At 52.5% G+C, this 23,102-nt stretch overlaps 11 protein-coding genes across 14 annotated transcripts; 4 read left to right on the top strand and 7 right to left on the bottom strand.

Moving 5' to 3' along the window:
- Positions 1-46: 46 nt before the first annotated feature.
- On the bottom strand, positions 47-1,895 carry H310_04606. Of its 2 annotated transcripts, XM_008869019.1 has the most exons (7): positions 1,438-1,895; positions 1,216-1,376; positions 873-1,173; positions 757-822; positions 582-704; positions 440-526; positions 47-387 (listed from the first exon to the last, which is right to left on the bottom strand). In XM_008869019.1, exons 1-7 carry the CDS (start codon positions 1,870-1,872, stop codon positions 166-168), a joined length of 1,395 nt encoding a protein of 464 aa, XP_008867241.1. In that variant the 5' UTR covers positions 1,873-1,895; the 3' UTR covers positions 47-165. The 2 variants fall into 2 exon arrangements, with proteins under 2 accessions (XP_008867241.1, XP_008867242.1); XM_008869020.1 differs by having other exon boundaries at positions 440-704.
- A 292-nt stretch (positions 1,896-2,187) lies between these two features.
- H310_04605 (hypothetical protein) lies at positions 2,188-4,400 on the bottom strand. Its single transcript, XM_008869018.1, has 3 exons — positions 2,633-4,400; positions 2,451-2,587; positions 2,188-2,394 (listed from the first exon to the last, which is right to left on the bottom strand). Exons 1-3 carry the CDS (start codon positions 4,357-4,359, stop codon positions 2,231-2,233), a joined length of 2,028 nt encoding a protein of 675 aa, XP_008867240.1. The 5' UTR covers positions 4,360-4,400; the 3' UTR covers positions 2,188-2,230.
- Positions 4,401-4,818: 418 nt separating this feature from the next.
- H310_04604 (hypothetical protein) lies at positions 4,819-5,795 on the top strand. The gene is made up of 5 exons (XM_008869017.1): positions 4,819-5,029; positions 5,092-5,132; positions 5,197-5,324; positions 5,376-5,538; positions 5,582-5,795. The coding sequence occupies exons 1-4, from the start codon at positions 4,999-5,001 to the stop codon at positions 5,464-5,466; spliced, it is 291 nt and encodes a 96-aa protein (XP_008867239.1). The 5' UTR covers positions 4,819-4,998; the 3' UTR covers positions 5,467-5,538; positions 5,582-5,795.
- A 1,942-nt stretch (positions 5,796-7,737) lies between these two features.
- H310_04603 (hypothetical protein) lies at positions 7,738-9,249 on the top strand. The gene is made up of 3 exons (XM_008869016.1): positions 7,738-8,001; positions 8,059-8,726; positions 8,779-9,249. The coding sequence occupies exons 1-3, from the start codon at positions 7,774-7,776 to the stop codon at positions 9,098-9,100; spliced, it is 1,218 nt and encodes a 405-aa protein (XP_008867238.1). The 5' UTR covers positions 7,738-7,773; the 3' UTR covers positions 9,101-9,249.
- Positions 9,250-9,638: 389 nt separating this feature from the next.
- H310_04602 (hypothetical protein) lies at positions 9,639-10,321 on the bottom strand. The gene is made up of 2 exons (XM_008869015.1): positions 10,216-10,321; positions 9,639-10,148 (listed from the first exon to the last, which is right to left on the bottom strand). The coding sequence occupies exons 1-2, from the start codon at positions 10,263-10,265 to the stop codon at positions 9,701-9,703; spliced, it is 498 nt and encodes a 165-aa protein (XP_008867237.1). The 5' UTR covers positions 10,266-10,321; the 3' UTR covers positions 9,639-9,700.
- Positions 10,322-10,370: 49 nt separating this feature from the next.
- H310_04601 lies at positions 10,371-12,829 on the bottom strand. Of its 2 annotated transcripts, XM_008869013.1 has the most exons (6): positions 12,670-12,829; positions 12,018-12,614; positions 11,737-11,961; positions 11,572-11,682; positions 11,313-11,517; positions 10,371-11,260 (listed from the first exon to the last, which is right to left on the bottom strand). In XM_008869013.1, the coding sequence occupies exons 1-6, from the start codon at positions 12,785-12,787 to the stop codon at positions 10,852-10,854; spliced, it is 1,665 nt and encodes a 554-aa protein (XP_008867235.1). In that variant the 5' UTR covers positions 12,788-12,829; the 3' UTR covers positions 10,371-10,851. The 2 variants fall into 2 exon arrangements, with proteins under 2 accessions (XP_008867235.1, XP_008867236.1); XM_008869014.1 differs by having other exon boundaries at positions 10,371-11,517.
- Positions 12,830-13,155: 326 nt separating this feature from the next.
- H310_04600 lies at positions 13,156-14,061 on the bottom strand. Of its 2 annotated transcripts, XM_008869012.1 has the most exons (4): positions 13,981-14,061; positions 13,736-13,927; positions 13,450-13,686; positions 13,156-13,391 (listed from the first exon to the last, which is right to left on the bottom strand). In XM_008869012.1, exons 1-4 carry the CDS (start codon positions 14,042-14,044, stop codon positions 13,321-13,323), a joined length of 564 nt encoding a protein of 187 aa, XP_008867234.1. In that variant the 5' UTR covers positions 14,045-14,061; the 3' UTR covers positions 13,156-13,320. The 2 variants fall into 2 exon arrangements, with proteins under 2 accessions (XP_008867234.1, XP_008867233.1); XM_008869011.1 differs by having other exon boundaries at positions 13,156-13,686.
- Positions 14,062-14,121: 60 nt separating this feature from the next.
- On the bottom strand, positions 14,122-15,651 carry H310_04599 (hypothetical protein). Its single transcript, XM_008869010.1, has 5 exons — positions 15,368-15,651; positions 15,102-15,307; positions 14,776-15,043; positions 14,545-14,710; positions 14,122-14,496 (listed from the first exon to the last, which is right to left on the bottom strand). Exons 1-5 carry the CDS (start codon positions 15,581-15,583, stop codon positions 14,291-14,293), a joined length of 1,062 nt encoding a protein of 353 aa, XP_008867232.1. The 5' UTR covers positions 15,584-15,651; the 3' UTR covers positions 14,122-14,290.
- Positions 15,652-17,603: 1,952 nt separating this feature from the next.
- On the top strand, positions 17,604-18,676 carry H310_04598 (hypothetical protein). The gene has a single exon (XM_008869009.1). It carries the CDS (start codon positions 17,834-17,836, stop codon positions 18,527-18,529), a length of 696 nt encoding a protein of 231 aa, XP_008867231.1. The 5' UTR covers positions 17,604-17,833; the 3' UTR covers positions 18,530-18,676.
- A 162-nt stretch (positions 18,677-18,838) lies between these two features.
- On the top strand, positions 18,839-19,300 carry H310_04597 (hypothetical protein; the record flags this gene model as incomplete). Its single annotated transcript, XM_008869008.1, has 1 exon — positions 18,839-19,300. One exon carries the CDS (start codon positions 18,839-18,841, stop codon positions 19,298-19,300), a length of 462 nt encoding a protein of 153 aa, XP_008867230.1.
- Positions 19,301-19,406: 106 nt separating this feature from the next.
- On the bottom strand, positions 19,407-21,864 carry H310_04596 (hypothetical protein; the record flags this gene model as incomplete). Its single annotated transcript, XM_008869007.1, has 12 exons — positions 19,407-19,544; positions 19,594-19,710; positions 19,764-19,883; positions 19,949-20,152; positions 20,193-20,470; positions 20,524-20,572; positions 20,632-20,745; positions 20,802-20,981; positions 21,082-21,505; positions 21,550-21,576; positions 21,624-21,731; positions 21,779-21,864. 12 exons carry the CDS (start codon positions 21,862-21,864, stop codon positions 19,407-19,409), a joined length of 1,845 nt encoding a protein of 614 aa, XP_008867229.1.
- Positions 21,865-23,102: the final 1,238 nt, after the last annotated feature.

The following is a 23,102-nucleotide window of genomic DNA, read 5'->3' as shown; positions in this document are numbered from 1 at the left end:
TCGGGTTGGACTCGCTTGGTTGCCATGCCCGGTATCGAATGCACGACGTCGACTGGGCTCGACGATCGCCGACATCATGCGCCGTGGGTGCAAGGTCCATTTGACATCGGTTCTTGCGTTATAAATTGAACTGTTCGCCCACCATCCCAGCCACCACATGCAGCGTTAGCTCGATTCAACAAAGTCGACATGCACTTGAAGAGACATGTCGCCGACGTAAACGGGGTCCGTGATCGTCAAGAGCGCGTCATCCTTCCCAAGCAATGCCCCCAATGGCTTGTCCAAATTGCCCTTGGTCGCTTCGAACAGCGCGGGCGGGTTCGGCATGAACAAGTTGCCTTTGCTTGAGCTCACAGCCGGGTTCGAGAGCCGAAACATGGTCTTGAGCTACGTACGAGCAGAATCATGATGCCATGCGATGACGGAGCAGTTGTCGCACCTCATCCAGAGCCTCCTTGAGCGACTTGCTCGGATCCACCGTCACGACGTGCGTCTCCGAAGCACACACACTGCAATAGTTTTTTTTCTAGACTCGCATTCTCATGAATGGCTCGTGCGCACGCAATCTTTGCCCGAGGTACCTCGTACACAAACGTGTGGCTGTAAATGCCCGTCGTTCCCATGTGCATGTGATAATTGTTCATCGTTTGGCTGCAGTACGTCATTGCCTTCAGCGCTTCGTTCACGCACATGGCCGAAATGATCTGCCGCTATGTCATCACCACGACCAACAAGGCCACCCCCCTTTGCACGTACTGCATTCGTGGATGCCACGGCAGGGATGATATTCTTGACGACGCCCAATGTCAGGTTGTACGTCACCTACGCAGGGTGCCGATAAGGACGAGAAGACTGCAGCTCAAAGCACCCACGCCTTGGATCCCAAATTTGGTTGCGCGGGCTTCGGCTTGCTGGAACACCCATTGCATGTGCTCTGGGGAGTCCGTGTCCATTTTTGTGTCGGGAAAGTGCTTGGGCCACAGAATGATCGACGCGTACGAGATGCAATGGGACGGTTGCCGTGGGGTTTCAGCAATCGTGCACAATGGGAACGACGTCGGCGGTGGAAACGCATCCAACGAGCACTCGAAGCACGACGTGATGCGAGGAAGGATGACACGGGCCTGGCCTTTGAACCCCTCCGTGCCGCCGTCGATGAACGGAATCACCGTGCTATCATGAATACATCAGGTGTGGAATACGTTGACAAAATACCTCGGGTCGATGTCGCCGTCATCGTCAAACTCCACGATGGAGACTAGCACAGAGTTGACATAACGTCGTGCATCGATGTTGTCCAGTCCCGAAATGACCAGCTTGAACTCGCTGTAGAACGACGTGTCCAACGTTTTCAAGTTGCAATAGTGTGGGGTCACCTATGCCGTTCGACGAAATTGGGCCATCGCGATGAACTGAAGCGGGGGGCAGGGCTCATACCTTCACGCCATCAATGCGCCCGTTGATAAACTTGGCAGCAACGGTCGCTTTCGGCTGACCCACGTCTGCACGTCTAAAGAGGAACTGGCGGTTGAGGTTCGACACGTCGATGGTGTCCATGTCGACGACGTGAATGTCCCGAAACCCGGAGAACGCCAGGTCCTTGAGGATCTCACACCCCAACCCCCCCGCACCCAAAACGAGCACCTTGGCCTCGTTGTGGAGAAAGTCGATGGTCGCTTGTCCTGGAACAAACTCGCCAAGCCCCATGGCTTCGTTTGTTTCGTTCCCGAACGGCGTCGGACGATGGAGAAGACGGTAAAGGTCCCAGTGACGCACGTTGCCGCGTCGACTTCCTGTCATGTTCGGCTTTTGTTTCTTGCCCACGGGGGAGTCTTGGTGATGCGGAGTTGCGGCGCCGACAAACTCCGGCATACAGGACAGAATGCAGCTCGCCCGAGTACACAACTCATCCGGATTGCCGACGTGACCGGATGAAATTATCCGGAGGACCTCGTTTTGCCATGTTGCCAGTCAGGCAAAAGAACGCCGTCGATAAGAGGCGCAAGCGGTCGCCGCCGAAGGCTGCAATGGCTTTCCATTACCGAGTAGATGATCGATATCGAATGCGGGGTGATAATGACGAGAACAACCCACGAGAGAGATCTCTGCATAGGCGAGGGGAGAATTTGCCACAACAGGACATTGAATCGCAGGAGTGCCGAGAGTTGGTCGAGAGAGCGACTTGGATGGCACAGCCACACAACGGTACATGATACATTGTTTCACGAGATTAGAATATGGCAGGCTCAGCGCCAAAGTCATAGAAATGCCGCTGCTCCACTGGCTTGATGAACTCGAGGTTGGGGGGGTCCAAGCTGCGCACTTGAATGTTTTCACGTTCGAGGGTGACAAACACAGTGAGGCCGGACTCGTAAAAGTTACTTCGGTACACGCCTGCCAAGACGTCAAGATCAGTTTGTGCATGCCACGCGTCGACAATGGCTGCGTACCAGCAAAATAAAACGGAAGCAACTGCTGATTGTGTGCAAATTGGACTGTGCCGTTGTCGCGCTGGTATATCAACGAAATGGTGTCGCCGCTCTTGATGGGACTCTCTCGATGGAAAAATCCCCACCGCGCTTCGTTCCTACGGCATGGTGAGCCATTGTCACCGACGATCACGGGACCGTACGTCGTGGGATAGACCAAGTTCCGCCCGACCATAAATTGCGAGTGACCGTTCTTCCAGCACAACACGGGAAACTCAGAGTTCGAGTCGACAAAACGTGCGGTCACGCGGGTCTTGGGGTATTCGCCAGGCTCGACCAATCCAATGCTGACTAACTTGGACAAGTCGGCGTACTCTCCCAGCTCCCTAAACGTGATTTCGAACTGGACGACCAGGAAGGCCGGCGTTGGGGGCAGGAAAATGTTGTGCCCAACCAGCGCGTTCACGTACAACCCGCTTCGATCGCCGACGCTAAAGACGGCTCCGCGCTGGACCACGGTCGCATTCTTCATGTACACGAGGAAGCGGAGGTGCTCCTTGTCCTTCGGGACGTTTTCTTCTTGGGTCTTGAGCGTGCGAATTTGCTGGTTTCGCGCTTTTACGTTGGCAGCACAAACGCACGTGTTGAGCTCTTTCAGCATGTCCTGCAGCGTAAACGACTCGGATGTTGTCATATCCCACGCTTGAATGGATTTCGCCTGCGCTCCCTTGCACACCATCGCATACCTTGACCGGAACACGTTGAGCTCGATGGACTGCCACCCCTTGGCAGCGACAAATTTGGCGAGATGTGGAAAGCACAAGTCGGCATTGAATGTCGCCATTGAGTCGATCTGCACCTCTTGCTCAATGTTGGCCGATGTAAACAGTGGATTGTCCTCATCGCTCTCGTCGTCACCTTCCGATGTGCCGCTGCTGTCGGACGATCGCGACAACCACCGCCGGCAATGCTGGTCGGCGCTCTCGAGATATCGCTGGAGGGATCCCATGTGTTTGAAGTGCCGGTGCACGATATCTTCCCCCGACAGGATCATCATGTACTGATGGGCTTGGCGTCCGAGGCTGACGCATCCCTTCTGTGAAATAAATGACGCCAGGTGGGGAAACCACTTGTCCACGGACGCCCCCACGTCCGTTGCTGGCGGCTCCGTCGTCTGGAGTGGCACATGCCTCGTCACGACGGGAGCCGACGGCAGTATCGACGGCAACAAAACCAGGCGGAACGACGTCACGGTCAGGTCGAACATGTGCGGTTGTCCAAAATCGGGGCACATGATGGAAATGACATTCGTCTGCTGGGCTTGCAAGACAGTGGCGATGATGTCGTCCGTCATTTGCGCCACGCCGTTCACGTAGCAGTTGGGATAACGATCTTGAAAGAGGGTTTCTTTCAGATGGTCGGCCAATTGCAGGAATGTGCACAAGTGCAACAGGTAGAGTTGGTGGCGCTGCCCTAGGAACGTCGCTTGGTACCGTCCGTGAAGTCGATGGAACGCAAGCTGCCAGTTCGGTTGGTGTGGGGGAATCAAGCAATGCGCCATGACGTCGTCGGGGGTGATCGTTGACTCCTTGATGCGGCGCTCCTCCATTTCGAATTCCGGACTTGTCCACCAGTAGATATGATGGTTCCCAATAAACTCTTTCTTCATGAGTGAGCGCTTCACAGACTGAATTCGCTTTGCTTTCACGATGGAATTCGCCGTATACATCACGACGTCGCGCCACGGAATCCCTTCTCGGATGCGCTTGCTCGTCATTGCCAACGCCGCAAGCGTCGCTGCATCAAAGAGACGCCACATTTTGCCATCGGAGCACATCAAATGGAGCACTCCTTCTGCTACATAGTTAGATGCTCGCTGAGGTGGAAGTGGTGCTTGACGCCGCTTCTTCGTCTCGCCGCCGCGAACCATCTCGGATTTGCCAAAGTAGTCGACACGCGGATCAGTTCGTGTGCAAGAATAGAAATGCACAGAAATTTATTTTAATATATGAACACACAAGATTAAAAGCTCCCCACGATGACATCGGACATCCTTCAGGCACTCCATTCATCACAAAAGACCTAGAAACTGGCCGTTCGTGTCGGAGTGGCCACTGCATCTCGAATGAACTATCGTTTGCATGCGTTCGCTGTCGTTTATATTGACCCAGCGCTGAATACGCCTGTAGCTGCCATCACCGTCTGTATGGAGCATTTGAGAATATTTTTCTACCTAATTCTGCAATTTAAATAAATTCTTCGCCCATTCTTGTTTTTTAATTGCATGATATCTCGACAATGCGACCGATCGATGCGGGTGAATCTGTGTGGATAGAGAGACATTCCATGGGTGAAACATTTCACCTGATTGTGTGCACTACTCTTTGTCCTTGCACTCTTATTCTCCCGCACAGTGCTTCTTGCATCTCGGAAGGAATCCGGCGCATTCCTCGGGCCAGTTTTGTTGCAGCTCGAAACACAACTTCAGCCCACGCTCTACGGATAACTCTCTGCGTATCCGTCGTCCGGATATAAGTTCTCGCACTTGTTGTGTGGAGCTTGGCTGAGCATGGCAACCTTCCTCCATGAACTCGTGAATCGTACGAGCGTGCATGCTGATGCGATCCAATGTTTGAGGACTGATCTGTCTATGTGGCTATAGACATGGTGTCCGTGACGACAAACGACGGCCGCAACATCATTGTCCGACAGTTTTACCATTCGAAAACGCGTCCATGCTGATGCCAATGGATTGTGGATTGGATAGGGTGTGCTCAAAGGATACGACCAGTGCATCAACGTCATCCTCGACAACAGTTTTGAGCGCGTGTACTCTATGACCGACGACGTGCAGATCGAAAACCTCGGGCTCTTTATTGTTCGCGGCGACAATATGTCAGTACATTGCCATGGTGTTATTCTAGGAATTGATGTATTCCCTAATAGCGCCATTATCGGGGAAGTTCCTGACAACGTCAAGGAACAAAGTCAAAGCGATACATTACGAGCCCCCCCCATGAAGCCCGTAACGCATTAAGCCGTCCATGCATTCCTTCATGTGTCCTCAACACAATCCACGTTCCTGCTCTTATCTCCAGTACAAGCCCGGGTGCGTTTTCCTTTTCTGGCCGAACTAACCTGGGCATGATCAGCGGAGGCCTAAGACGGCAGCCGGCCCCGGATATCAAGAGGACCTCAGAGGGGGCGAAACGAGATTCCTCGTGTTCACAACGTACTAGATAGAATAAAGAGTGCTAAGCACACTCGCTGTCAACCCTCGTCGTCAGTGCACAAATCACTACACTACGTGAGTCCCCGAAAGTTCAAACATCCCTCACCACGTTGAAAGAATTGCTACCTTTCCACGCTAAGGCGTTCATGTTGTTCCTATAGCTCAGGAGAATCCGGTGCATTTCGCGCCTACAAGAGTTGTGATATGCCGTGCATCTTTATGGGCGTAACATTGCCGACCATTTGAAGTGTGTCGATTGGGATTCAGGCTGTTTGTCTGTTCGGTGGTAGCATGAACCTGTTCATGTCGTGGTTTGTCGGACAAATGTCACGAGCACGCCTTTCCATTTCGTCGCCAGAGTGCTTTCATGCACGCCAAGATGAAGCTTAGATTGAAGCGAAAGGTGGTCGAGCATGAGGTGGAGACTGCTCCTCACAGCAGAGCAGCCATCATGATTCCCAGAGATCGATGGCATTGACCTGGTCAGACTAGTGGTGGTGCTGGTTGCAGTGGAGTGAATCCCATGTGTCGTTCACCACCAAGGAAATTTGTTCCTTTAGCCTGAACTCGACAGGTAAATAGATCGATAAATTAGCTGCCTTCCCCTCGCCATCGCACAAGATTTTGGTTATGACATCATCATGGTGCTTGAGTACGTCTTGTCCGCCAGACATGACTGCATGGCTTCCACGATACCGTCGACGTGGCCGAATGCATCTCTTTTTGGCAGCGGGGGTGGATGAGCGGGTTTGCAAAGTTGTGGCGGGTGAATTATTCCCGTAGGAATCGGCTTCGATTCCGCAGGACGAGGCGGGGCCAGAGGTGGCTTCCGCAAATGGGTCAAACCCGATGACGAGGTGGGTCGACACCGCGGAACACGACTTGATCTCTCATTTGCCTGTGATGGAGTTGTCGAAACTGGTTGTGGAATTCGCACCAGCGGAACGACAGGGGGCGAGGGCTTCTTTGGTAGCTTACTGAGCCATTCGAACACAGCCGCACGATATGGCTTCATCTCGCTGTCATTCAGTCCCTCAATATCGGAGGCAAGCAGGTTCTTGGGGGCGTCGATGCAATTGAGGTGAAACCATTGCATCAGTATATGTCCGTCTTGGTGATTCAAGATAACTCCAACTCGAACAGTGTCAATCCTATGCAAACACACCATTGAGTCCATCCGGTCCAGCATACAATGCAGCCGCCACGAGCGTACTTGATTCCACATGCACGACCTAAACCGTTCGTCACGTTGAATGAACTTCCAAATCAATCCAGTGGAGAGGGATCTCTACATACATGTTGGTTCCCTCGGAGTAGGGGCACAAACTAGGACATCGCGTCGAGTCCATGGATCTTGCAGTAGTACCGACGCCTTCGAATGCATGCCTACTTGAGTCGTCAATCGAGCACCGCGCGTCGTAGCATCGCATCGCACCTTGGCGCCACTAGAGCGTCTCGTTGGTTTCTAAAGTCATCCGTGAAACGGAAATTCACGGAAGGTAACGGAATGTTTGTTTTATCCTGAAATCTGTAAGTGTTCGATTGGTTGAACAAGTCAAAGTGTCATCGCTTGCGAAACTAACCATCAACGTGTTCTGTGCCCAACGACCTTCGTGACCGTCCGGGGCGGCTGTATTCGTATAGGTCCAGAGCGTCGTGACGGTTGACAGTACTGCAAGAGTTCTCTTGCGGAAGGCTCAACCCGAACAATTCTAAGTCGAACTCGAAGCATTCTCCTGGGACAGGCCAGCGAAGCAGTCAGGATGAAGTCTGGAAGGAGAAATGACTGTCACAATGGATTTTGAATATCTAAATATAGAGACTATCGACTGTGGAAGGTTTGAAACTGCCACGTCATACTCGGAAAATAGTTTTATTGCGCAACGATGCACATGCATAATTTAGTATGTTTTGTCCCGACGATATAAAAATATTTGTACCTGCATATAACAACAAATGTCTGTATCGTCACGAAAAAGGTTCAAATTCCTTGCTTTAACGACGGTTGTGGCATTCAAGTCAAGGCTCTTGAATTCCGCTGGTATGGGATTCCACAGGGCGTACCAGAGAAACCTACTCGAGTCCCACAAAAGAGACCAATTTGGCGTATAGATGAGTGACGCGGCAACAGCTGAGACTCCCGTGACCCTAGTCGTGAAGAGCGTCTACGAGCGCAACCTGTCCTTAGAGCTCAAGATGGAAGGAAGCAGTACCATCTTGCAAGTCAAAGAGCGCATCCAGCAGGAATTGCCGTCCGCAGCTCTGCCGAAACACCAACGGTTGATCTTTGGAGGCAAAATATGTGACGACGGTCAGAGTTTGGCTCAAGTCCTCAAGAGGGTACCGCTAGCATGCTAGTGCCGCAGATGCCGACATCACTCACGACTTCCTGATTAGATGGATCCGAACGAAACGTACACGTTTCACTTGTTGGTGAGTCAACCCAACAAACCGACAACGACACCTGCTGCCCAGCCAGCTACCGCACCTCCAACACAGGCGCCAGTTGCCCCTCCTCCAGTAGCTACACCTTCTACGCAGTATGGTCCGACTGTGTTTGTTCCGGCATCTCCCCATACAAACCAGCCACACGATCCGATAACTCCAGCTCCGACTGCGACTCCTCCACATGCCGCTGGATCCTACTCAACTCCTCAAGTTTCGCCTTTGCAGACCATGCATTTGCAGCATTACTTGGCGCAACAAGAGCTCATGTTGTCTATGCAAATCCAGTACCTGCGCCACATTCAGCAGTTCCAGCATATGCACGGCATTCACTTCAATCCCGACATACCCAGCACATACAGCGTAACCCCCCCACCTCCCGCACAATTCCCAACTTTCCACTTTGCTGCGTTGAGGGTTCCAACTGTTGCCGCCACCAACGGTGGCGCAGATGTCCATGCCGCACCTGCCGCACCTCGATTCCAAGCGCTTCGTGCTGTATTGAGCCTCTTGGACATCACCCTTGCACTGAAAATGTGTGTGATGGTGTACATCATCGGCCAAGACTTGCCGCCTCCGCGATCGTATGTGCTTCTCGGTCTCGCCGTTGTCATGTACCTGTAAGATCTTTCGACAACAAATGCACAAACGATGCTGAACGTATTGGCTTAGGTTCATGACTGGAATTCTGCTCAAAATCTACGACATCCTCAAAGGGAACCCCCACATTGATCGCGCACCACCAGCCGGGGATGGTGAGAACAACGGAGACCTGTTTAATCAGCTGAACGAGGCCGCCGCCAATGCCCCCCCCGGCCGTCCCATCGTGACAATCGCTACTGACGGCGGCGTGCTACGTGACATCCAGTCGTTTGCAGTCGGCCTTGTCCTTAGTTTGTTTCCATCCTGGCGTCCCTTGCCGTCAGCTCCTACGAACGTCCCCAACAACGCGGCGGCGGCGGATTTCCCTGTTGCCGTGGATGCCCAAGGTTAATTTATGTAGAGAATGCTTGCGTATTTTAGAATTCCGTGTAGTAAAAAACTCGGGTAGTTCTCAAGATCGTACAACGAGTGGAAATATTTTTCACGATCGTCCAAGTTGGCCGTTCGTGAGGTATTTTTATTCCAAATCATACATCGCAGCATGGTTAGCTAAAAGTCTCTTGAGTAGGAGGCATGTTGGGCCAGGTGTTCATGAGTATAGATCGAAAGTCGCTGGGTCCTACCGCTCGGTGGCTGTCGCGCTTGGTGTGGCGTCGTGGACGGCGGGTGCGGTCGGTGTTTACTGGGGGCCGCTGAAATTCTGGAATGGAGAGGACTAAACCCCCCACGGACTAACTTCCGAAGTGCTTAAGCACATGAGATTTTTGGCCAATCATGCACCGGTGAGCGATTTGGAATAAAAATACCTCACGAACGGCCAATTTGGACGATCGTGAAAAAAGTTTCTACGATCTTGAGCAATACCCTAAAAGTCGCTAATATTCCTAGTGGATGGAATTCCAACCGACTAGAAGTATAAAAGAACGTTTTGTCTAGACAAGAAAGAAATGAGCTTTTAAGGAATGTTCGTCTTCGATGCGTGTTTTTGTGGTCACGGTCCATCGAGTGCGCGTTGATGCTTCATCGGACTGGACGCCCGAAGGTTCTTGTCAAGCATAGACGACGCAACGGCTTTCTTTGGCACAGATCTCGCTTGGCGCAGAGGTGTCACGTTGATGGACGTGTCTAGTAGAACAGCCGTGGTCAAGCGCTTCCGAGGTGTTGATGGCGCCGCTTGCTTGGTATCGTCATTGTCGTCGTCAGTCTCGGGCACTTCGAGTTCGAGACAGGATGACGACGAAGGTGGTGCGTTGGGCTGTTGAAAGGACGATGTGGATGAAGGCAAGCTTAAGCAGATGGCCACGGGGGACTTTACGGCCAAGACAATACTCTGGATGGCCGCGTCGTTGGGACTCAGGACTGGGGCAGCTGGGTTGGACCGACACACAGAGTTGTTGCAGCTCGAGTTGCCGCATCCTTGCGTCAGAATCGCAAAATACCTGCACCACAAACTCGCCTCGTGAGTAGGTAGCTTAGAACTTCCGTCGCGACACGAGCATCACGTACGCTTGGACGAGACCCTTCGCATACTCGCAATCGACCTTTCGCCGCAGCATGAGAGCTTCGGCACGCGCTTTGGCAACGGTGTCTTTAATGCGGTGACCCAGCTAAGAATAGACAATCCAAAACGGTAAATTCATCAACTCTCCATTCCGAAATCATATGCATATGATGAACTGGGCTGCATCCTGCATGCACTGGACGCTGAGTTTGCCGGTAAACTTCAGACATGGCACTCTCCAGGACGGGCGGCACAGCTGAGCACGTCGTCTTTCGCTGCATGACGCGCTCAATCGGACGTCTACTCCACCAACGACGATTGCAATTCAATGTGCGGAGTCTCTTCTTGACGGCAACCACTGCACATGGGGTGGTGCCTCGAATGCAGGATGTATCGAGTGTGTTCCGGTCGTTCTGAAATCTACCTTTGCCTAGCCGCGATGATTCACCAAGACATGAATTCATCTGCAAGCAAAGTGGAGCGGTCACTATATCAACATGGAAGGGCCGATGAGATCGATCCATGTTGGCATACGGCTTCGTCATTTGCCACCGGAACGAAAACAAAACGCATCAAAAGTGGTGAAAACAATGTTCCTTGCACAACGTCACACTTTTGCAGGGGGGCGATCCAGTACTTGGTCACATCTTGGTCATGTCTTGCTGGATTTCTTCGAGCGTCTTGCCCTTGGTTTCAGGCACGTACTTGTACACAAAGATAAACGCGATCGTGAGCACAATGCCAAACGGGACGAACGTGTTCTCGAGCAACGACGACTGCATCGTGGGGAACGCAATCCCGACGACAAAGCTGAACGTCCAGTTGACCATGGTCGCCACCGACATAGCGGTCGGGCGCGGCTTGGCGGGGAACATCTCTGCGACGATGAGCCAAGGGATCGGACCAAGACCAATCTCAAAGAACCACACAAACAGCATGACGCCGCCGACGCTCACCATGTCGTAGTATGGGAGCATGTGCCACAGTCCAAGCGTCAAGAGGATGCACGATACAATCATACCGCCGCACGACCAGAGAAGCAACGGGCGCCTACAGCGACACGTTTGAGGGCGTGCACACAACAATTGATGCGAATCTGTACCGGCCGGCCGTGTCCATGAGGACGAGGGCAACCCCCGTGGAGATGACGTTGATGGCACCGACCAAGGTGGCCCCCACCAACGGGTTGGCCAAGTGCACGCCCTTGAAGAACGAGTTGGCGTAAAACATCACGGCGTTGATCCCGCTCAATTGTTGTGCAATTTGCAGAGCAATGCCAACAATCAGAGGGAACCGAATGCTCTTGTCTACGCATCCGACGTCATCAACGCCTTCACAATCCCAGACAGGTTAAAACGTACCCGAGAGCACTTCCCACACCGTCATGTCGGACGATTCGTTGTCGCTGGCAGAGCAAATGCTATCGATTTCTTCATAAACGTCGGCGGTGCCACGCAGACGGCGCAAGATTTCTTAGCAACAAAAGTTGTAAGTACTTGTTGACAATCAGTCGAGAGGATTCGTACCAGCAGCCTCCTTGGGCTTGTTTTGCGTCAGCAACCAACGTGGCGACTCCGTCAAGAACGACGCGAGCGCGAGTTGAAGCAAGGCCGGGATGGCCGTAAAGCCGAACATGAAGCGCCAGCCGGGATGGGCGAAGCCATCGCTCACATCGGAAAAGCCAAACGCAAGAACGTCAGCTGCCAAGATACCCAGGACAACACCGAATTGGTACCCCGTGCCCAAAGCCCCTACAGTTCGCAGCGCCGTCAGAGTCTAGCCCAAGGTGTCGTGATGAAGAACAAACCTCGCAAGTTGGGAGGGGCGAGTTCACCCAAGTAGAGCGGCACAACGACACTGACAGTCCCGGCGGCAAAACCAACGAGGAAGCGGCCAGCCATGAGCCAGTAAATGTTGTTGGCGAACGCCATGAGTCCACCCGCCAAAATGAACAAGAACGAGTCGAAGATCAGCGCCTTCTTGCGTCCGTACGTTTGACTGATCTGACCAGCGACCAGCGACCCGATCGGCCCGCCGATCGCAAAGATCGATACGACGATAGACCATTCCAAGTTCTTTTGCGTCGTCGACTTGACGGCTTCCGGGAAGATAAAGTCGGTGTTCAACGCCCCCGTAACGCCGATGTTGTACCCAAACTGGAACGCACTCACAAGCGCGACGCAGCACGAGAGCAAGAGCGGGACAGTGTACCCCGGTTCGCCGCGGGGCTCGCCCAACAACGCTTGGCCTTCGCCTTGGGATTGTCCGACCAAGTTGGTGAAACTTCCCCATGAGCTCCTCGACTTGATGTTGGAAAAGCTTCGTTCGCGTTGAAAACTCTGTCGTCGCATCCCCGGCAGCGCCATGAACGGCAATTCATGATACAATCGTTTTTGCTCTTCGACTGAAAAGGTTGCCGTCAGTGTCGCTCATTCGGCACGCCCACTCCATGAACTTACCGTAAAACTGCAGATTCTGCGCTGTATTCGACCGCTTGCGCATACCTTCCTCCTTCTTGATATCGGCCCATGACCCCTTGTTCGCGCCAAGGGTCACAGCGGACTGACTGTGCTGCATGCTACTTGTTTCCCCAATCCGACAATGAGCTTTCGTCTCTGGACGGTGGGGAGAAAGATTCCGCGATCATCCGAATAATGTATCCGGATATCGCACTCCTCTTGATACGTATCAGTACTTCAACACCACGGTCGCCGAAGTACTCCGGCGAGCAACAGCCTGCGACCACGGCAAGGTCGGCTCCGTGCATGCATCTCATAAAGAAGAATGCGCGAATGGGCTATGCGCTATCGCCTTCCTGCGCGCTCTCGCCCAGCCCCTCTTCTCCCTCCGTCGATCGAGGAGTCTATAGCGCCATGTGAGTAACATGTGACGTATTCCTGCGACAAAGGATGTCGACGGCTGACAACCTGACACATTCCCCTGCACACGACTCAATAGGCAGCACCAGTAGTTGCCATATCCTATAAAACATGGCAGCGTTCATGGCTGAACTTGACGACTTGTGTCAGCTTTTAGACATGATACGTCGGTGCTGGACTTTCGTCGAGCGAGAAGTCGCGCCTCATGCCTCAGAACGCTCATTGCGCAGCCTACCGCTCGCTCTTGCGCATGACAATGTGGTGCACTGACTTGTTGATGCTCTTGTTCTTGGCTGCCTTGGCTGGGGTCAAACCCTGTTAACACCGCCACTTTCACAACAAGAGACCAAGTCGTCTTACGAGCAGTCGCGGCATCGAGGAACTGGAACGACGGCGGAAACGGGGTCACGTCCCCATCTTGCTCGTCGACTTCGCCGTTCCATTCGCAGTGCACTTCCGGTTCATGAAATGGGCATGGTGAACATCCCATTGCCTCGTCGGCAATGCATTCACCCGTCACGACATTTTGCCAGAAGTGGCAGCCTGCTTGGAACACGGGCTGCCAGTTTGCTTCCACGTCGTGGTGGGGAGATGGTTCTATGTATCTCTGAGTCTGGAGCTGTCTTCATGCTCTCCAAGTTCTTACGCTGCTTGATGCTCATGCGGCGGTTGTAGTGGTGGCCGTGGTGGCCATGGTGATGGTCCAGCGTTTTCCCAGTCGCACTGTACGCGCCTTGCTTGTGCGCTTGCTTTCTCGACATAAACTGCGTGTCCGGCCGGGTCCGATCCTTTGACTCGTCATCGTGCAAATACTGCATGCGGGACGCATACATGAGCGCTACATGACAACAAGCCAAGAGTCGGCCAAGGCAACATGCCAGTCCGTTTCACCATTCGTGTCGTCGAGTGGCGTGGCAAACGACCCGCCGCCGCCAGCCGTCGTGCCTGTCGCCATGGCGTGCGGAAAGAATCTCCTATTTATAACTCGTACGCACATCTCCTTGAAAGGACCGAAAGTTCACTTCCTGGGACGTGGAATTCGCAGCTCACCGTGCTCACAAACGGTAAAAGCAGACGAAGCATTCACGATTCAAACAATCACGCAGTCCCTGCATTCAATTCCACTGATATAACCCTTGCGTGCGCCAGACTAAGCTGCTGCTGCCAGCCACAGCTGCAGCCATCGTCCACATGCACCATGCTATTCGTCATTGTGTTCGTTGCCGTCCCCTTCAGCGGCCGCCGCTTCCACTTCCAACTCTTCTTTGTACATTTCCACAGCGGTGGTGTACATTCCAAGGTACATCGGGTCCGCGCAGTTCGATTCAGTCGCGTCGGGGATCCCTCGCGCGGCCACTTCCTTTTGGATCCATGCTTGGGCGCCAACTGTATCGAGCCAGACGCCAACTGCAACCGAATTCAGTCACCGACCTGTCACGCAAAGATAAAACGTACTGTTGTGGGCGCAGTAAACAAATGCTTCTTCGATCGACCCCTCGCCAGGGTTTTTAATGTCTTCGACGTACTCGACGACCGAGTTGAACGCATCGAGACCGGCAATAAATACCCCGATGAACGGATTGCCGTTCCAGGCCTTGGTAAATGCCGCTTGCACCACATCCTAACATTTGACGGCGACATTTGAGATCGATTTAAAGCGAGGAGATGGCGACGAGGGTGTGTTACCTCGGATGAACCTTCTTCTTCGAGAACTTCCCAAGATACGTATTCAATGATCGTGCGGCAGTACTCGAGCACAGGTGACACGTTGTCGTAGCGCTCAATCAGGGCCCGCGCCTCGTCGGCACGGCCTTCGTCGATGAGGGCACAAACCAACCCTTCTCGGGCGCAAATGACATCAGTCGGATCAAGCTCAATGCACTCTTCGAAGTGCGCAATGCCGTTGTCAATCATGCCCGCCGCACACGTGGCCAGCGCCAAGTCTTTTCGCAGTCTACTTCGGCGTCACAGCAATCGATCGTTTGTTAGAGTTGGTGGAGCAGTCGTTGTACCGAAGGTATTCCAAAGTGTCCTTGTGCTCGGCAAATCGTCCACGCATTTCTTCAAAGAAGTCTTTGGTCGGTTCGGGTGCCTTGAATTCGTTGCCATCCTCGTCGCACTCACCATTGGCAATGCGAGCCAAAAGCGCGGCAGGCCGTGCGGCGCCACGCAACTTCCATTCCTCTGGTTTGAGTGGCCCCTTCGGGCGCTTGACAACCTACGGCATCGTCATTGTAACCGTAAGCGTCGCCTACATGCGCAGCTTTGGCGCACGCACGTGGTATTGCTCGATTGGGTACGCGTGAAGGTACTCAAGGTGCTTGTCGACATGGCGCTGAATTTGCACCATGCGCAATCGTTTTCGCGCCTGCTTCTTTTTGTCACGGGTCTGCTGGACCGAGTCATTGCGGCGCTCGTGAAAGATCTCTGCGCCCTTCTTACTTCGGCCCTTCCGTGCGCTGCGCACCTTTTGCCGCATCGAAATGTCCTTCATGGTTCCCGAGACGGAATGACCTCGTCGACGGCACGGTTTCCGTCCAATCTGCCTGTCGTGCCTTCGTGACCAACCTCCGAATCCGGATGCGTGTCGCTTCGTCTGACCAATCACAAGCATGGGAACCCAATTATGGAATATTTAAATTCGACCAATCAAAAGTTTTGTATGCATATCCACCTTTGAAAATGTCCATTGAAGCTCAAGATTCTTCTTCAGTTGGTCTGGTTGCCTCGACACCGTCAAGCGTGGAAGCTGCCGCGTAGGAAGTACCGCTTCTAGGCCACGAGTGTGCTTGGTATGAGCCATGTAGGACGATATCTACGTGCTTCACTCATGAAAAATCTCAACTTTTGGAGTTTATGCCTGGAATACACCGTCGCGACCTGGAAGAGCAGCAACCATCCTCCGAGGTCCCGCCCGAATACAACGTTGTGGCGGTATGAACATCCCCAATGCATAAGTTGACGAATGAATCGCGATGGTTCGGTGGCATTTGAGGGTTTAAAAGCCTCGGCACTTCGCTCGCAAGCCACCTCTGCAGCACAGGTGGAGGTGTGTCTCTCGCAATGCAACTATTTCGGTGAGCTTGACTATGCTGAATACAACAACACGTGAACAGACAGCACAGAGCTGGCCCAACATCTTACCGCTCCTAGAAAACGCAGATCACAACCCACATTGCGACATCCCCGACCGAAGTCGTCATCATTTCCTCGTGGATGATTGCTCGCAAGGGTCATCTCTGAAATGTTAAGACGGCGCGAGAATTTGTCCATGGCGAGTGTTTTACCTTGATATTGATCTTTCCTTCGTCGGAAGGAAACTTTCAGTTGTTGTCACATACTCCAAACGACAGGACTCGTATATGGAAGGAGTTCTAACATCCCTCTGTGTGATGTGCGGTCGATTGCTGATGTAGATTTTGTCGCTTCGACAACATACCGAGCTTGCAACGATGATATAGAAGGGGAGAAGACGGCAGGCGAAGGTAAGGGGGAAAGAGGGGGGAAGCAAGTTTGCGACGACAAAAAAGACACCCATCAAGCACAAGCTCAACGTAACATCCGCTCTGCTCTTGCAGTGGACGGCACGAGCAGAGCTGACGCGTTTCTCGTAAAAATAAAAAATAAAAAAGGCAAAAGGACGACTTCAAGTGGAGAGCCGCGGTGGGGTCCAATGCATGCTGTGATTGAGCTCAAACAGCCTAGTGATTTGGAGTCGCCGAGTTCCAGACCACAAGGCAAGAGTTCCATCATGAACAAGCATTTTTCCAGCGGGAAGTTGAATCGGACAAATTTGAAGTACACGTGAACCACATATTCGGCACCCATGAGCCTCTTGATTGATGCATGTCTCGTTGATACCGTACCTGGGACCGCCACGTTTTGAATGGCGAGGTCATGGAGATGTTGGTGCACACTCTCCATGATGCAAGGTGGATCGTATGCTATGAGTTGAAGGAAACTCGATGCCTACTTGCCCATTCGCAATTGTCCTGAGTCTCCCGTTCAAAGTCCTCTCTGAAGCAGCCCATGTGCTGCGATAGAGTCTCGAAGCAACCAAATGCATGATTGGCCCAGTGTTTTCGTGCAAGAGATGGAGCGGGTGAAGGTGAATAAAACGTGTGAGAAAAACATTGCGCGGCAGCTACCGACAGGACCATGCCATGTGTCCAACCCCCAACTTTACAAACACTATGAGTCTCTGCGATGGAATCGCCACAGAAGACGACGCTGGGATTTCCACAAGCCTGCCAGATGCAGCCATGTTGCAATCCCAGCACAGGGTCCCAGCCCACCATCAAAGGTTGCTGCATGGCCATGCGCTACTTTCTCGCGTCGTCACCACGAACACAAGAAAGGCTGCCGACATTTTCATCATTTCTCACTCCAGCCGAACCAGCAGCCATCAGGTTTCCAATCTTCTATTGTTCATCGCCAAGTGGTTTTGACATAAAACGGTTACCGAACTGCCACGAAACCGCCACGTTGAAGGGGCACGATTGGTTTCGCACCATCTGGCTGGCCTTTTGGGGGAGAGCCGCGAGGCTAAATTTCAACGCACGTGCCAGGTTTCTTCTTCAGCGCTCTCTGCCCCTCGGATGCGAAAATACCGTCGTCAAATCTTCTATAAATGGTGCCACATGCCACGTGCAGTCCCGGCGATGATGCTCCTTTGTCTTATGTCATATTTGCCGTTGCGGCAATGAGTTGACGCGCCTACAAACACTTTTCCTTTCATCACACGATGGACGCGACACAACTAACTGCATTCAAACTCAACTTGGATGCGCTTCCTGCCTTTGAGCGTGACGCGCAAGACTCGTCACCGTGTGGAGCGGACACGGATGTCTTCTTCATCACGTCGTCGCCGGCCAACGCCTTGAACGAGATGGCATTCACATGGCCTAGAGCAAGTGATGCAAACAACCTAGACGAACTCAACAGTCTCTTCACGACGAGTAACGAGAGTGCTGCCGCTCAAGTCGGGGTGGCCAAACTCGTCCCGCCCGCGGACGAGCCCAGCGTGGAAGAGCTTCGCGATTTCACTGCGGTCTTAATGACTCCGCCAAGCAAAACGCGCCCCATCAAGAGGAAGCTGCTCAGTGACGATGGTCTGGAAGCTCGATATTGCCAGCGAAATATGGAACTTCAGTCGGCTCCGAACGTCGCCTCGCCACTGACACATTACAGTCGACAGCGTCTCGAAATCGCCGAACTCACTCAGGTCGTCGAAGTGCTCGAGCGCCAGCTACAGATGCTGAAAGCATCAAAAGTCGCCCACGGGTTTACTGCATATGAAAAAGCCCTCAAATCGAAAGCTGACCTCCTCGAAGCCCAAGAGACTAACATGCGCCTCAAGCACCGAGTCCAAGGGCACCTTCGACAACGTCAGCAGCTGGAAACGATTGCATTTGGCGGCGTGTTAAGCGGAATTGCGTAAACGTTAACAATATTTGGAGCTCCCATTGTGGAATGTTTGGATGATTTCACGAGCAAGTACTGTGGTTGAATGCCTCAAAGTGAAGATATAACACTTTTCAAATGTCTTTATTCGTCCAATTTGAGAAAATCATTTCGAACAATCTTGTGGGTCGACTCGTCCTGTATCAACCAATAAAATTCTGCTAAAAGTTTACTCTCGTTTCACGACGTGTGCATACAAATCGCATGATAATATTTGAAATCAATTTTCTAAACACAAGGCCGTTTTAAATTGCGTTGGACGCAACCACACATTCACCAAATCAGCATGGGCCGGTTCAAGGAATCCACGACCCCCGCTGACGCGACGAAGCCGTCTGGTAGCAAAGCCCAGGCGAAGAAGCGCTCACGTAATGAAGAGTCGGAAGAGGAAGACGAAGAAGACGCCGAAGAAGGCGACGAAGATGATGATGGCGATGACGACGAGGAGAACGAAGATGACGACGACGAAGACGAAGACGACGACGAAGAAGACGACAAACCTTCTCGAAAGAAGCAAAAGAGGCAAGACGACGCCGACGATGATGATGACGATGATGACAATGACGACGACGACCATGTCACGTTAAACCAGGACGACTTGATCGGGGTGGACACGAGCAACATTATCCCCCGAGCGCGACGACGTGCAGCTGTGGCAGCGATGGCACTGCCCATGAACGACGACGAGGATCAACGGGATCCTCAGGATGCACCGCAGAGCGATGACGACGAAGAGGCTGAGTTCTAAGTTCGTCGTCGGCGTCCTGTATATTTTCAATCGACCGATACAAAAATGCCCAGCCACCGAAACAACGACTATTGAATCCACAACTCGCGATGTCTTGTTTCCCACTTTAACCATACGAATTCGCCTTGTGCTTGGGCACGAACTGAAAACCGTCGGGCACCGGACCGAGCAGCATCTCGGAGATCTTGATCCAGTCAACTGCTTGATCGCTGGCCATGAGCGTTTCCAGATCGTTACGACCATACTACCAACCGCATGAGGTACATCATAGCCGCAGCAACGACGCCACTTACGTAGAGCCCCGGACGTTCGTTGATGCGCTGGGGCAGCTTCTCCAGGATCCCAACGGGGATGTATCGACACAAGAAAGACTGCCACTCAAGCAGGTAACGTCGGGTGCGATTGATTCCCTTGTCAGCCATAAATGCAAACGAACCCGACACGCTTCTCGGTTCAACCTTACCTTTTGATCCGAGCCCCAATGCTCCAGTCCGAACTTGACAAAGTCTTTGAGCAAGTCGAGTCGCTCGGACGCCGAAATATCAAAGTGGCGGCGTTCCTTAATCTCCGTGGGCAACCACGGCTGCCATAGCAACGCTTAATGGACAAGAAATGCCATACGTTCAAAGCGCGACAGAACTCGCCTACCTTGATGAGAGCGCCGCGCGCCAACATGCATGTATCCAGCACCCCCGACGCTAAGTGCTCGTGAAACTCCTCGTACGACAACACGTCGCCGCCACCGATGAGCGCCATGCGGTGTTCTCCAGCGTCGCGAGCGTTCGCACATTCTTCAACGTAGACCCAGTCCGCGCTCTTGGAGTACCGCTGCAACCGCGATCGGCCGTGGATCTACTCCAATAGTCAAAAGTCGTCATGCGTGGAGCCATACAGTGAGAGCATCGACGTGGACGTCGGTGCGCATGGCGTAGTTGAGCACGACGCTTTGGTTCATAAACTCGGCGCTCGAACGAAGCGATTGCACCTTTGGCACCAACTTGTGCGCCAAAGGTTGTTTGTCTGACCACCCCGTGCGCATCTTGACAGTGAGACCCGGTCGCGTGGACAGCCCAAAGCTGCCAGCTTCGATGCCGCTCAGCGCGCCCGTGACGACTTCACACAATTTGGGGGTGCGATTCATCAAGGCCGCGCCAGCACCTGCCTTGCACACTGCGCACCAGCAACGATCACACGTGTGAACTTCGTCAAGAGGGGAGACGGACCGAGATCGATGGGACACCCCATGTTGATATCGATAAAATCCACAGACGTCTACATGTTCGGTGTGAGTTAGCTTCGCTGCAGTGGCGTGATGAGTCAATGACGCGTACCTCGCGAGTTATGAGTTCGCACACGCGGGCCGTCTGGTCTCCATACGCCCCAGCGATTTGCACGCCAAAAACGTCTTCGCTCTCGTGGCGGCGCAAGAGGGCCCACTCCGATTGCTACATTCCCACCGCGCTCCATCAAACGCTGACCAGGACCATTGGATGCTTCCTACCTGGCCTTGTAGCAAGTTGGTTGTCATCGCCATCTCGCCGCACGTGATGTCGGCACCCCACTGCTTGAGCACCCGACGAAACGGCAAATTACCCACGGTCGTCAACGGCCCAATGTACACTTTTCCCTTAAAGTCGACGGGCTTGTGGTCGGGAACCTTTGGGTTGTCGACAGGGTCAATCTATGTGTGCTCTGAGCGACGTTTTTGCATTGACACAGGAGGAATCCCTTTGACGTGTCATTATCACACGAGAGATTTTGTGACATGATCTGTTCATTACCGTGAAGTCGCGGGACTTCTTGGCAGTGCCGCCCTTCTTCTTGTACGTCGACGCAACGGCGCGGAATGGATACGTACTTTTGCGCAACAAGTCGCGGTTCTCCATGCTCAAGTCGTTGACTTCGGTGGCCTTCAAGTCAGCTGGAGTACCCAAGTTGACATTGTTCGCGTCCACGTGCGAGAGGCCGTAGCGACAATTGAGGCCGTAACGACAGTATCCGTTCGCGGTGAACACCGGGCACGTGTCCCCGAGGTCTTTGGGACGGCGCTTCAAGAAGTCTGCGACGTCGTGGCTGAACTTGCACTTGTCTTCAAACGAGCACCCTTCTCCAGCCGCAACACCGCGGCATAGCATTGTCGACGGGTCGTCCGTTGGGTCCCGTGGACGCTTCTTGAAAGTGCCCCGTTCGCGTTCTTCGTTGTCGCTACACAAAGGGTAAATTGGGCGTTCAAATGGCCACATCATTACTCTTTCTTCTCCAAAACTCTGCGAAACCTGGTGGACTGTCATGTGAGTACATGGATGGAGGATAACATGCGTACTCGGGCTTAATCGGAGCTTCACCGCGGCGGTCTTCAACTTCCGTCGTGGATGTCTCAACCTCATTAGGCGCAGATATCTCAACTTGTTCCTTGAGTTCTTCCATTTGACTACCCAGGCATGAAATGAGAAGGTCGCCACGTCCAAGGTCTCCTACTCCGACTTGTTGGAATGGCGCGATGGAATCGATGGCTGGTTTACTCTCGTGGGCGAATTGCGAAACTTCGAGACAATATTTGACATCAGTTCCTTATTTCAGTACCAATTTGTACATGTAGTTTATTTGTTTGAAATAGCGTGTCGAGAAGAATTCACCACACTCGTGGCAAACAAATTCTAATGAATGCAGACATCAAGAAAATAATCTCAATTTAGAGGAATTTATCTCGTTGAGGACATTCCAATGTGCGAAATTGATACAATTCATTGGTTGCACGTGAATTAGAATCTTCAATTCAGTACATATCGTAGTTCGTAGTACTAGTGTACTATGGTTCACAAAGCTGTCGCGCAAGTTGCTTAGCGGAGTTGCGGCGCAATTGCCCCAGCACTTCGCACCAGAGACACATCTAATGCTACTACTAATATTATCAACTGCATCCAGCAAAGTTGGTTGTGGAAGTCGTTGCCGATTGGCGTTTGTGTGCGTGTGGCATCGTTCGTCGAACCATTTCAATCGAAGAGAGCGGCTTGAACAAGTCTATGGCAGGTCAAGCACTCAATTGTATTTGGAGGAGTATCTATCAAGCCCAACATCGACATGTTGACCAGTGTCGCGGTAGACTTCAAATTGCGCCAACACGTTTGTCGTTCAAGGCCACGTGCAGCTGCATGAACTCAGCCATTGTACGTCTCGATACGGTGTTCTGGTGGCCTATATGGCTCGCTTATGAACGCAAGGCACGGGAGGCTACTCTTGCCCTCATGCCAGAATTCCGGGTTAACGGAGTAGTGTACGCAGTAGTTCGTTCCACTGGCGAAACATCCCCTCCAAGACACCGATGGCAAGGCAAATAGTCCCGTGCGACCTAAAATGGCTCGAATATGCAGTTTGAAAGTCGTGAACTCACAATTGACGAACCAAAGTTCGGTGTGCAAGCTGAACTCCGAGGCTACGTTTGTTTGCATTGAACACAAAACTGTGGCCATATACAGCGAAATGAATTGTCCTACCGCAAACGTGAAAACAATTATCACTGGCCAATCACGCGCCTTAGTTTGGTTTACCGATTTTTATTGGTCAACATTGTTGGTTCATCTTCACCACACGTGTACCGTACTTGACATGTCTGTTGCGAAGGGAAAAAACCTGTAAATACTTATTCAATCAATATATTATTTTCTGCAATACTCGTTTGTAACCTATACCCATGAAAATTTATAAGTTCACATTGATTTGCAGAAAGGCGGCTAGTTTCAATGATGGCGCCAACTCAGCTCGATGGCGGACGCACCGGGCGCCCTAGTATCAAACAAATCAA

The sequence above is a fragment of the Aphanomyces invadans genome, assembly GCF_000520115.1.
Source record: "Aphanomyces invadans strain NJM9701 unplaced genomic scaffold supercont1.7, whole genome shotgun sequence".
NCBI lineage: Eukaryota > Oomycota > Saprolegniomycetes > Saprolegniales > Verrucalvaceae > Aphanomyces > Aphanomyces invadans.
The sequence above is the reverse complement of the archived record's forward strand: the minus strand, read 5'-3'. Positions and strand labels throughout refer to the sequence as shown.